The sequence below is a fragment of the Solanum tuberosum genome, unplaced genomic scaffold (assembly GCF_000226075.1).
Source record: "Solanum tuberosum cultivar DM 1-3 516 R44 unplaced genomic scaffold, SolTub_3.0 scf00039, whole genome shotgun sequence".
NCBI lineage: Eukaryota > Viridiplantae > Streptophyta > Magnoliopsida > Solanales > Solanaceae > Solanum > Solanum tuberosum.
The window spans coordinates 1,290,564-1,303,882 of NW_006238968.1; the positions used below are offsets into that span (position 1 = coordinate 1,290,564).

General features: G+C 30.9%; 1 protein-coding gene across 3 annotated transcripts; it reads right to left on the bottom strand.

The window, feature by feature from the left end:
- Positions 1 to 3,062: 3,062 nt before the first annotated feature.
- On the bottom strand, positions 3,063 to 9,080 carry LOC102598585 (uncharacterized transporter YBR287W-like). 3 transcript variants are annotated; one of them, XM_015306854.1, is made up of 12 exons: positions 8,980 to 9,070; positions 8,103 to 8,455; positions 7,664 to 7,841; positions 7,014 to 7,093; positions 6,786 to 6,910; positions 5,982 to 6,103; positions 5,657 to 5,884; positions 4,856 to 4,948; positions 4,642 to 4,742; positions 4,123 to 4,175; positions 3,832 to 4,017; positions 3,063 to 3,419 (listed from the first exon to the last, which is right to left on the bottom strand). In XM_015306854.1, exons 3-12 carry the CDS (start codon positions 7,796 to 7,798, stop codon positions 3,295 to 3,297), a joined length of 1,248 nt encoding a protein of 415 aa, XP_015162340.1. In that variant the 5' UTR covers positions 7,799 to 7,841; positions 8,103 to 8,455; positions 8,980 to 9,070; the 3' UTR covers positions 3,063 to 3,294. The 3 variants fall into 3 exon arrangements, with proteins under 3 accessions (XP_015162340.1, XP_006343315.1, XP_015162341.1); XM_006343253.2 differs by lacking the exon at positions 8,103 to 8,455 and having other exon boundaries at positions 8,980 to 9,080; XM_015306855.1 differs by lacking the exon at positions 8,103 to 8,455 and having other exon boundaries at positions 7,664 to 7,833; positions 8,980 to 9,065.
- Between the last annotated feature and the right edge of the window lie 4,239 nt (positions 9,081 to 13,319).

The window sequence follows — 13,319 nt, forward strand, 5'->3', positions numbered from 1 at the left end:
ATTGGGGCATTAGGTGGATAGAGAGGAGATAATACATTTAGAATGTCACTTGTGAAACTTGTTTTTTTTTACTAAGTCATTTATTCGTTCAGTTTTACATAACTTAATTTTCTACCAAAATATTTTGATCAATTGAACATATAAAAAAAAAATTAATTTTTTTTTTCCTCCTTACCAAACTCACCAATAGAGTCAAAAAGTAGGAGGAGATTAATTGGTTCTATGTCTTAATCAAATTTACGCAATTGTTCAAGGGAAACTTTACTATTTCTTTTTTATATAAAGTAAAGTCACTATTAAAGAAAAAATCGACTGAAGAAATCTTCTTTTAATTTGTTCATCTCAGATGGACCACATGGGGAATTATATAAATATAAAGTTGTTAATTTTTTTTATTTTTTACTAAATTAAATAAATAAAATATAGAAAGTCTTGACGTAATTGGTAAAATCATTGTCATATTGCCAAGAGGGTCATGGGTTTGACCTATATGGAGATAGCCTTTTTGCAAAAATGTAGGATAAAGTAGCATATAATAGATCCTTGTGTTTCGATCCTTCCATCCAGACCTTGCGCTTAGCGGAAGCTTAAGCACCGAACTTTCTTGACAATTTAAATTTTAAATAAGATAATCACATCACACACTTTAATATGATATCTAAGCAAACAAAGATCCTAACTCGAGTCTCACCGTCGTACATTATTTTTAAAAAAAATTACATACTTGAATCATAAAAAAAAAAAAAACATACCCCTCACGTAAGAAAAAAGAGTTTTCTTTAATAAAAAGATAATATAAAATATTACCATAACTTTACCAAAAAAGTGTTACAAAATTAATGAGCATCTAGGACAATCACCTTCTAAGAAGAGTACTACTGCCTCTAGACATCAAAGATTCCACTTCTATTGATTATTAATTTGAAACCAAGAAAATAATTAGAATACGAAAAATAAAAAATAAAAAGGAAGTGATAGAAAAAAAGAGAAATAAACCTTTTTTTTAAAAAAAATACTTTGACTTTTAAGCAAAAGAAAATTAAAGTAGTTTCCACGATTTACAAGCCTTTAATAAATAAATAGTGCAATATAATGATACAAGAAATGACAAGTATAATAAGTACATCAATTGAACATATGTCTTGGTTGTTGAAGTTATAGAGCATAGAGTCAAACATAAAGATGATTTTTGGTGCATTTCTTGTCGACGCATCAAATAAGCGAGTTAGATTGAATTAAGATGAGTTAAAATATATTAATTAATAATAAATTGATTCATTACTTGAATTGGGATCATCTGAATCAAGATTCAAGATGGACAACATATTTATATAAAGAAAAAGAAAAAAAAACATATCGAACCAAAAATATCTTTTTTTAAAAATAAAATAAAATAAGATTTTTCATGTATCAATCTGAATTACATATTTAATCCAAATCAACACATTTTTTAGTTGAATTGAATTGAACAAATCAAAATGAATTAAATTATTAATAAATAATCGAATCATTACTGAAGAAAATAATTATTCGAAAGTAATTTTTAGTAGTATAAAGTGAAGACACTATTAATATAGAGTTGTAAGGTGGACCAAAGACTTTTTGTTGTTCATATTGTAAATGTAATTAGCTGATACTAATTCACATCTTCACTTTCTTCTAATTTAATATTTTCTTAATCTTTACCTAATGATGGATTAGAAACTTTGGCATAACACAATGATAGCTATTTAACAAACTTTTAAAAAAGTTAGTATGCACGTTGCAAATATTGCTAATTTTCAAAAGTGGATAAATTAATGATTTGAGCTAGTGAGCCAGATATTTGATTACTTTAATATTCAGAACAGGGCCGGCTCAACATTATTGGGGGCTTAAAGCAAAATTTCAATTTGAGGCCTAAAATATAAAAAATCTTTATATATGTATTAATTCAAACATTATTTTTCTTACACTATTTAGATGAAAGTTATTAGTATTTAATATTGTTTTTTCCAGTTATTAGTTTTAGGTAAGATTTTATCAACTCAACATTGAAAATATCCTTTCAGTGAGACAATTATTATATGAATTGTTAACATAATTCTACAAGTAATAAGTTGATAAATATTAAATATAGAACCATAGAATTTGACTCAAAAAGTTGATGACTTGGTATACCCCATTTTAATATGCTTGTAGTAATGCTTGAAAACTAAAATTTAAAAAGAAATAAAAAAGAATTTGTAAATTCACTTTGCTCAACACTTTTCACTATTAATTGTTATTTTTTACAAAGTACAAAAAATGTTAAAGTGGTTAAAATAATATATTTTTTAAAATATTCCTTTTATTATAAATAATCATTTTTTTGTATAAAATTTTTAACACATAATTTATTCTTGATAAAAATTTGGAGCCCCCAAAATTGGGGACCTAAGGCAAAAGCCTTATTTCTCAAAGCATAGAGCCAGCCCTGATTCAGAATGTTGTTTTTATTGTTGTTTTAAGTTCATAAACAACACAAATCCCTCTGGTTAAGAAGTAAATTACTTCCCGTGAGTTTTCAATATAATAAATTTTACCAGAATTTGAACTTTGGATACATGTATTCAGCGGATCTAGATACATGTATCTCAAATACAAGTGGTCAAAATTAGAAGTAATTTGTATCAGATACACTATATGTCTATATCTAAGTGGATTCACTTGTATCTGACTCTCTCCTATTTCCTTTCTCGCTCGCCTCTCTCCTATCTCGCTCAGTTCTCTCCTTATTTATCTGTATTTCAAAATGTATCTGGTATTTCAGATACAATATGTATCTGGTGTGATTTGCATGCTATCTCGCTCGCCTCACTCTCTATTTCATGGTGAAGAAAATACATGTATCTAAGTGTATCTGACTTGAAATATAATATGAAATTATTAATTAGTGAAACAATATGTAATTATTTCAAATTATAATTAGTTTTTTTGTTACTTTTATTTTATTTATTGCATTTTTTTGCCTTTTCCTATATGATTCCTTTAACAAATAAATCATCACCACATTTATTCATTATGCTCAAGTCAATCAACACAATATTTATATTTTGTCCATGAATATATATATATTTTCACAAATCAACCAAAAGAATGACAATTCAATGCACTAAGCCTTCGCTATACTCGAGCTTAGAAAAGGCATATAATCCGTTGTACACAATATAACCTTTGCATTTAAGTAACAAATTGTTTCCGCAACTTAAATCTATATGACCTCCTGGTAACACGACACCAACACTTAACGTTGTGTCAAGGCTCCCCTCTTGATCAGGACAAGATATACATGAAGTATGTCGACCAAAAGGTCAGAGCAACTGCTGCCACGGCATAATTCCAGAACATGATAACAGAACATTCAGTTTCACCAATTTCAAACAACTGTGTGATAGTACCTGCAAAAACTTCACTCATTAATCTCAAAGTTTTCGGAGGATTCGACACACACGACACAACATTTTTGAAAAGTCTGAGCGACATAGTTTATTAGAGAGTAAAGGGATATATATACTTCTCAACTTTGCAATTTAAAATGGATATACCTCTTGTTAAAAAAAATGGTTTATATTGAGTATATGCATCATTTTTCTAACGAGAGGTATATCCACTCTAAAGCACAAAGTTGAGGGGTATACTTAGAGATCAATGAGGAATATCATTGCTTGACGAACGTCATATGTTCGTCACTTCGCTCATCAATCTCGAGTGTTTGAAGGATCCGACACAATATTTTTGAAGAGTTTGAGCGACATAGTTGATTAAAACTTGAGATGAAATGAGGGATCATTACAAGTGAACTAAATTTACCTATAGCCATTGCAGGTGGAACTGCATATTGAAGCAGAAGAACAAAGTGATATAAAGGATCTGTTCCCACCATGCCTAGATTTTTTGCAACTGTAATAACAGCAACACCGATGATAGGCAAGATAACGAATCGAACAACAATGATCCCGAAAAGAAGCCAAATTCCCACTCCTGATCGCTTGAAACCTGAACGAGTACATATAAAGTAGTTGAAATGATGTTACAGAACAATGCAGAGGATTTCGAACGATATACAATTGTATAGGATACTAAGTTCGATATAATACTTACCTTTTAGAAGATTCGCGCCCATTATAATGGTCATGGATGGAATTGCTGCCTCCCTGCAGTAGATAAAATCGTGTAACCAAATGGCCGCGTTGAGAACCAAGAGAGTAATGATGGAAATGCTCAACATGCTAGGCCATGATTGAGTTTGCCTTTAGAGCTGAGGGTCTTTCAGAAACAAACTCTCTACCTCCACGAGGTGGGCCGGGGGGGTAAGGTGTATGTGCACTGTACCCTCCAAAGACCCTACATGTGGCGGATTACACTGGATATGTTGTTGTTGTTGTAACATTAGGGATTCGTTGGGTCAAGGGTATGGGCTTAGGTATGAGTTCGGTCAAATACAATAACTTTGGTTCAAACTTCGTATTTGTCTGAAGAAATCTATTTAATATGTATAAATTATTAATTTCTGTTGGTGAAGAGCTATGAGGATTTAGGCAACATGATATATGATATACCCTCCTACAAGTAACTCAAGTAGCATTAGAAAGAAAAAATTATTTGCATGAGGAATCATACCCTAGCAAAACAACAGAACTCTCAACGAAACGAAGTGGAGCACCAGAGCCAACCATGAAATTTTGGATGGGAGAGATTGAAGCAATGATAATGCCAATAACCTACAAGAAACGATAAGCCACGTATAAGGGAAGAACTGAACAAACATGCATCCATGAACCTAATTGGGACGACATTGTAATAACTAAGCAGTTAAGCACCATTGTCGTCATACCGTTGCAACTGTAGGTGGTCTGAAAAGAACACTCAGGTCGATATATTCCACCAACGACTTCACCTTCTTCTCAATGATAGTAGGTATCGAGACCTGTTATTTCGAGTTGTGAAGTGTTTATATTTGATTTTTCGAAACATCAAACAACTTAAAAAGTAATAAATGAGGATAAATCTTGATGAGAAGTAGTGGAACAAACTACAATTGTTATAACACTTTCTTGATTATTGATTACAAAAACGATTACATGAAACATCATACCAGCAGAGGTTCAGAATCTATTATTTATTCATATTTAGTAGATCTTTCAACACACACATATATATATAAACCAGACGAAAGAAAAGAGAAGTTAAGATATTTAATGACGTTACTGATCTATGTTACGCGGACTCTCCAAAACAGTTGGAGGATCTGACACTCACTCATCGACTTTTTCAGAGAGTCCGAGCAACACAGGAAGAAACCATTTCTTTTGTCACACCTTGTTATTTAACCATGTTACTCAAGCAAGCAAACGTTAGCCAGTAAATCCATTAGCACCATTAACTTGTAAAATGCTAAAGTACTACTTAAAGTCAATGTGATGTTACATATTTAACCGTCATCATTTCTGATAACATGAAGTTGCGATAGAAATAAGTTTGATAACACTGATTAATTCTCACAGAACGGTTATATGCTGATAAAGTGCACGGAAAAAACTTCGTCCCAAGAGAAGTTTCTCCTTAATTTTAAGGAAGTTATTTTCGCCTATACAATATCCGTATCATGGTGCATGAGATAAAATGAAGAAAATACCTTGGTTTCGTCCATGGATCCTTGGTAAATAAGCTCAGCTGAAACTTCATCACCTTTCGAGTTGCTACTTGGTAGCAATGTTTGTGTAGTACTATCCAAGGCTCGTTTTGACGTTTCACTGTGGTTATTTTCTCTTAATTTGGAGTAGGCTGAGACATCCCCGTCGTCCCTTTTTCCATATGCCCGTATGATATTATATACATACGACCAAATGCCAATAGCTCCTATCTGGAAACAGGATAATAAAATCAAGCTGAAGGTCATCACATCCAAGACGGATATTGTTTATGTTTTATCATGTATAGAATGAAGTTGTATTCAATACCCCCATAGAGAGGGATACATAGCCCATTCCATTTATCGAGCATGTAGATGAATCTCCAAACGGATTGTTTTTCTCGGCACAGATGGCTGGAATTATAATGACAGGCAAGTTCCCCATGTTTCCTGTCATGATCATTTTTCAGAAACTCGTGAGTATGAATACAGACTTAATGATTCAGAAGAAAAACTTGAAAAGTTTTAGGAAAATCCATTAGAAGATGTTACGGAATGTATATAGACTTTATTCTTGTAATGTACATAGCCATATTTAGGAAGTAGATTTGTAGGAATTCTTCTTTATTTATTTACAGACAAGTTCTTCCTATTCAATTATATGGTATCAGAGTCAAGTCCGTCTGGGACCCATGTTATATTGTTGACGCTCCAGTTGGCAGTCTGGGCACACGGGGTGTTAGAGTGGGTTAGAGCCACATTGGTTGGGGAATGAACTGATGGTCTACTTATATGGACTTGGGGCAATCCTCCTAATGAGATGGTTTACGGAGTTGAGGTAGGTTCAAGGGCCATGTCTCACAAAGAACATAAAAGCAACTAGATTTCCGAGATGGCACCTTTCTCTTGTTCTGTATATTTCATTTAGAGAGGCAAGAAGATTGGTCCGTGATACTATGATTACGTAGGTTCAATTTGTTGTCCCGAAAAGCTAGTTGGTTTCATCTTAGTTTACCCAAAATCTTAAGCTGATATTGCTGAGTGGTGAAGAAATCATGAAGAAACAATTTGTGTTTGAAGATCGAAAATTTATAGCGAACTAAAGGAAAACGACAAAATGCTGTTTATCTACCTCCCGCGCAACAGCCAATAACAAGGCCGTGCAAATGCTGAGGCGTTCTAGTGATTTTGACAAGTATCCACCCGAGAGCTGATCCAACAAGAAAGGTAATAAGAATACTCACGGGGACGAACCACCTGTACTTGAAACAAATGTACCAGAAACACAAGAAATGTTGAAAACTAAGGAAAATGTAAAAATGCATTTAAAAGAAAGGTGGAGAGACAAGAATGCACCTACAAAGAAAATAATCCCGTCTCTGTACTTGAACTGATGAGACCACTAGCACAAAGTGATGGAAAGAAGACGTAGAATACAAGCTGCCAAAAATAAAATAAAAACACAAGATCCTCTTTAGTCCTTGCAAGGTCGGTTAGACGACAAAACTACTCTGCTTCTTCTTTCCCCTTTTCTGTTTTCCGGTTTTCATTTTCTCTTTGAGGCAGTTAAATATTTGTTTGTCATGGAATATATAACAACTTGACGATAAGAGGAAAATCTAAATGGGTAAAATGCTATATATAACCACCCGTCTTTTAATTTCATCCTTAAATGTTGCTCACACTTTCAAAAATGTTGACAACTATGTGTCAGATACTCCAAAAGTTTACACAGGTGCAGCAACATTTTTGGACTTCCCGAGCAACCTAGCTTATAGGAGACTACCAATTCACACATATATTTCTGAGTGACACAAGCAGATAATTTAACATATTTGCAGAAATAAATAATAACTCTCGAAGCAGAATGTTTGAGCACATCACCATCCACACAGATAGGAATCAGCAGTATATAATAATATCTGATTGCATAATCTTTCATTTGCTTTTACCACTTTGAAATTTTATACGCGCAAGGAGGATTACATTAGCAGTCTCATGTTAACTTACATTGTTCAGATGGTGCCGTCCTTCTGCAGTCAAAATACTCACATGATCCAAGGCAAGATATAAGCCAACAACCGCAATCAACAGCGTTTTCAGAACAGGCATTAACGCCAGCAAAAACAATTCTTGAATGTTCATGGTAAATACTCTTCTACAACCTCAAAGAACCCCTCCTGCAAGTCTATATGCATCGAAAGATTAGGCAATAAAGTAACTTAAATCCGTAAACACTAATCATGTCCTTTTTCTCAAGCTCGGATTTGTTGAAGACATAATGAAGTAAATAAAAGTATAAATCTCTTAACAACTTAAGCTTTTAGATGAGATAACAGGATTCAACTGCAAAAACAAACATCATAAATCTCTTTTTCAAGTTAATAATTCGAAAACAATAAGATATTTCGAGAGGTTAATTACACCTATGATCACTAAACGTACTCACCAAAAACACAAAAACTAATTTTTTGCAACAGTAAAGTCACTAAAGAATATGATGGTTTGCACAGAAAGATTCAAATTGCCAAAAGTCAAATTTCTGGCACCCAAAAATTGGCATTTTCTAACAAAGAGCAAGTCTGGTGCACAACTTATTCTTTCATTCCTCGGGTTGATCTGGTCACTCAATTAATAGTTATTAACTTAGAAAGTCGTTTTCTTCGTTAAAGAAAATTGATATTATGAAGAAAAGTGACTTTCTGAGGATATGGAGAAAATCTTGTTGGGAGCGCCACCCCCGAATAGGCCCTGCAAAGCGCAATCCGAATTTAGTTGGAGCTCCAATGTGGGCTCCGGACACTGGGAAACAAAAAAAAACATCTGAAAAATTATCAATTGTTGATACAAATCGTCATACATTTTAGCTGCAACTACAACAAATAGCTCAAATTTTGCCTCTTTATGCAAGTAACTAAATAGAAAAGAACATTTTTTCCACAATCAATCAATCAACTATGTCTCAATCGCGAATTAAATACAATCAATTATATGGATCCACCATACATCTATTCCATTATATTTCTTTCTAGAAGATCCAAATAAACTAAATTCAAAAAATTTACACTTCTTGTAAATTGGACCATAAAAGCAATCCAATGGTGATGGAACTACAACTGATAGAGGCGGATTCAGAATTTAAAGTTTATAGGTTCAAGATTCTAGTCTTTTAAAGTTATTAAGTTCTAAGCTAATTTTTTCTACATATTCAAATGATTATTTAAATACAAACACAAAAACAAAATTTGGACAAAAACTACTGAGTTCAACCGAATCCGTTACCGAAACACACACAAAAAAGAGAAGATGAAAAGGAAGTGACTTACAAATTTAGAAACTGCTTCCCGCGCAAATCTTAACTTTCCCAAAATTGGTTTTAATTTTATGGAAGTTATAACAGAGATTTAAGAACTCTGTTTCAGAGATATATATATATATATATATATATATAGTATGACTTTGGACAGTTTCTGTAAATTAAACAAACACCACTTATTTCCATTTCTAACATAATGGTCCTCCTCTTTTCCTTCTTTTATAATTCGTGTTGCAGTACGATTAAATTCAGATTAACATTGAGGGTAAAATACTTTTTAACGAAGAGGATTTTGTATTTACGGAATTTAGTACTTTCTCCGTTTAAAAAAGAATGACCCCCTTTCCTTTTTAGTCTGTTACAAAAAGAATGATTTATTTTTTTTGGTAACATTTTAATTTCAGTTTTCCACGTGGCATATTTAAGACCACAAGATTAAAGGATAATTTTGTACATTTGACATAACTTTAATTTAGGACCACAAGATTCAAAAGTCTTCTTTATTTTTTTAAACTCCGTACCAAGTTAAATTAGGTCATTCTTTGTGAAACAGAGGGATAGCATATAAGGACTATGGAGTTTTATACACGGAATTTTATTGTGATTGGTATGAATAAAGTCGTTTTTTTTTCATTGGATATTTTTGGATGTTTGATTGATGAGTAAAAGAAAATATTAAAATATGGAGTATTAAATTATGTTATTATTATTAACCAAATAGGAGTGTGTTTTTGATGATTTTTTTTTTAGCATTAAAATTAATTAAAATGGTAGTTAGAGTTGAATTATTTTAGCATTAAAATTAACTAAAATGGTAGCTAGAATAGATAATATAAATGGTTTGAGAATCATGAAGGTCTCAGACAGTTCATATTCTAAAAATAAAAAACACTAGATGATTTTTTTAATAGATTCATGTGGAATTAGTAGAGGTGCGCATAAATTGGATCAAACACTACAATTGAAAATATTTATGGATAACCAAAATATGCGAAAATGATTTTAGCATTTTTTAGACGTCGAAGATATATATATATATATATATATATCATTTATTAAACAACGAGGTAATATACACCATTTTATTAACGGAGATATAATCCAATCAAAAACCCAAAGTTGAAAAAGTATAATTGCCCCTTTCGAATTAGTGATTCTTCGGCCTAAGATCCTCCCTCTTACTTGGTAAAGCGTGCAAGCAATTCATCATTTCTATTAGTAAAAACGAATGTGCATCTTAAATGGATTTAGATTTTTCATTAAAGAATGAAAAGAAATATATATGTATATATATATATAGCAAGGAGTTTGCATTTGAAATCTTAAGATAAATTTTGAACCCTTTAAATTACTAAACCAACAACTAATTTTGTATTCATAGGATTCAAAATCTATATATACGCACACACAAAAAAAGATATTAAATATTTTATGTATTTTTTTGTTGAGATAGTTTAGTAAACATCTTGACAACTCTCTAAATCCACCCCTGATTGACAATAACTTAAATAGACTTTTTTCGAGACAACTTGCAAATATACAACTTGTTGGGAGACGAAGGACGACCCTACCTTATAAGTATTCGGATTATATTATAATTTTTTATTAAAAAGGGGCAGCAAGATAAGCCACGGCTCTCTTGGAGCTCATCAATTTTTGTGAAGTAGCCAGTAGGTATTAGGATGAAAATTAAAAACAAATAAAAGTCTTTTTCTTATATAAAAAATTGACAAAAATGGAAAAGGAACAGCAGAATATAGACAAAAATAAACTATATATGTAATGGTAGCAACTAGCAACTATATATCATCTGTGGACTGCATAAATTTATTTAAAATAAATTTAAAAAAAGGAATCGTTCAGTATTTTTATAAGTGGATATTAATTGGAACATTGCCCTTTCATGAAGTGGATGGTCCAATATAAGATTTGTCTGACTATAAGTGAATATTAAATTCATATATGTGATTTGTATAATCAATTTAACGAGTTTGAGATTGAAGCGTAGTTACTAATTGATATTATGAATTTTTCTGTTTGCATTGTTCACATATATACGGCAATTAATTACTCTTTAGATGATTGTTACGTATGATTTTATAATTATATCGTATCATATTATACTATATTTATTTAAATAAATATAACGTTTTAATAGATTATATGATTTTACATTGTTACATATATAATGTCACAAATCAATATGATCAAGTAATATTTTATATTTATAAAAAAGAGTAGTACGGTGTGGAGTTATAATTATAAATGAGATAAAGGTACTATAGGATAAAACATCATTTTTAAATAACAAGTCAAGGCAAAATGAAAAGGAAAAAAAAAAGAAGTAACAATACGACAATGTCAAATTGCTTGTTTAATAAAAATGAGACTTTTCATAATGATGAATTTAAAATGTCATTGAAGAAAATTATGTGAACTTGACCCAAATTGAATAAATTATGTTGAGAGTGTCTTTGACCTGATTTAACCTAATGGTAAGATGAAAAATAATTAATACCCAAATTTATATAAAGCTTCTTGACATAACACTTGAAGCCACTTGAGAGAAAGGTAAGATGGATGTTAGCGTTATATTCATACTTAATCAAAGTTTTCGAATTCGAAAATATGTGAATGTAGAAATTACGTAATCCAAATTAGTGCAATTTAATCTTTGATACTAGTCTTGCAAATTAAGTTTTCCCAATGGCCATAACTGTGGAAACTCTTTTAGACTTCTAATTGATTATCTTAAGTTACAAAAATATATTTACCTTAAATTTGTCAAAATAATTAGGGAAAACTTCTTTCTTAGACATACATCCATATTATATATATTACTAATTCTATTTATACTTTTAAATAATTATTCTCTCCGTCCACTTTTAATTATTATGATTTCCTTTTTTAGAGTCAAATTATATGAACTTTGACTAACATTTTATGATGTATTTTTTCATTATATTGCTATTATGGGTGTTCACGATTTGGATAAAAACCGAACCAAATCGATAAAAAAAACTGATTTTATTTGGGTTTGGTTTTAGATTTTTGAAAACTGATAGTATTTGGTTTGGTTATGGTTTTATTCGAAAAAACCGAAGAAATAACCGAACCGAACCGATAAATTATATACATATATTTTATTAATATACATACTTAATATATTGTTTTTATAAACAATTTTAAAGATCTTATACATATTTTCATTAAAATTTCTTCATAATTTACTTATTGAAAGAAAAAATGACCAAGATGAAACATTTATCTTTTTGATTTCATGTATATGATTGTCTATGACAATTCTTTGTGGGACTGAAAATGTTATTGTCTCTTCCTTCTAGGCCAATATAGTGAATTTTAAAGCTTTATTGATAGTAAATTTAGTGACCGAAAGTTTAGTAATTTAAGTCATTCTAACTATTTTTCGTTTTGAATAGATTGTTGTCACTTTTTTTCACATTTTGAATGAATTGTTTCATTTATTTTTGTGTATGGTTAATAACCGAACCAAACCAAACCGAAACCGATAACAACCAACCCGATAAATGTATATTATATTTGGTTTGGTTTGGTTTTGATAATTTTAAAATCGATTAAGTTGGTTTGGTTCTGATTTTGACCAATAACCGATCCAAACCAACCCGTGAACACCCCTAATTGCTATGAAAAAAATTGCAATTGATAGTACTTTTCGTATAGTTTTTTAATAACTAATTTTTTTGTTTAAAATATTGAATTAACTAATTTAATTTCGAAAATTAGTCAAATTCACTTTTGTAAAACGCAACATGACAAATAAAAGTGGACGGAGTTAATATGTGCTTACCACTATTTAAGAATTTTCTACCATATATCCAGGAAGATACACCTAGATATATGTATTTTCGCTACCAGATACAATAAAATAGGGAGAACAACGAGCAAGATGAGGAAGAAGGCGAGCGAAACAGTCATGTATCCCATATATATGTGAATCACACTAGATATATACATGTATATTTATGTATTTGGTGTGATTCACATGTATCTGGAATATCAGATACATAGGAGAATGCTGAGAGAGATGGGAGGGAGGCAAACAAAATTTGTTATGTATCTCATATACATGTGAATCCACTTGAATATAGTGTATCTCGAACAAAGTACACCTAATTTGACTCATGTATCCCGAGATGCACGTATTTGGACAGTAAAAACATAAGAAAGTTTATACTAATATAAATTATTTCGATATTTGACATATCTGTCACAAAATTGTGACAATATTTATGACGAAATTCATAATGTTAACAACCCATATCTTCTTTGATTAATAAAAGCAAGAATCAACTCAAGGCACAAATTATA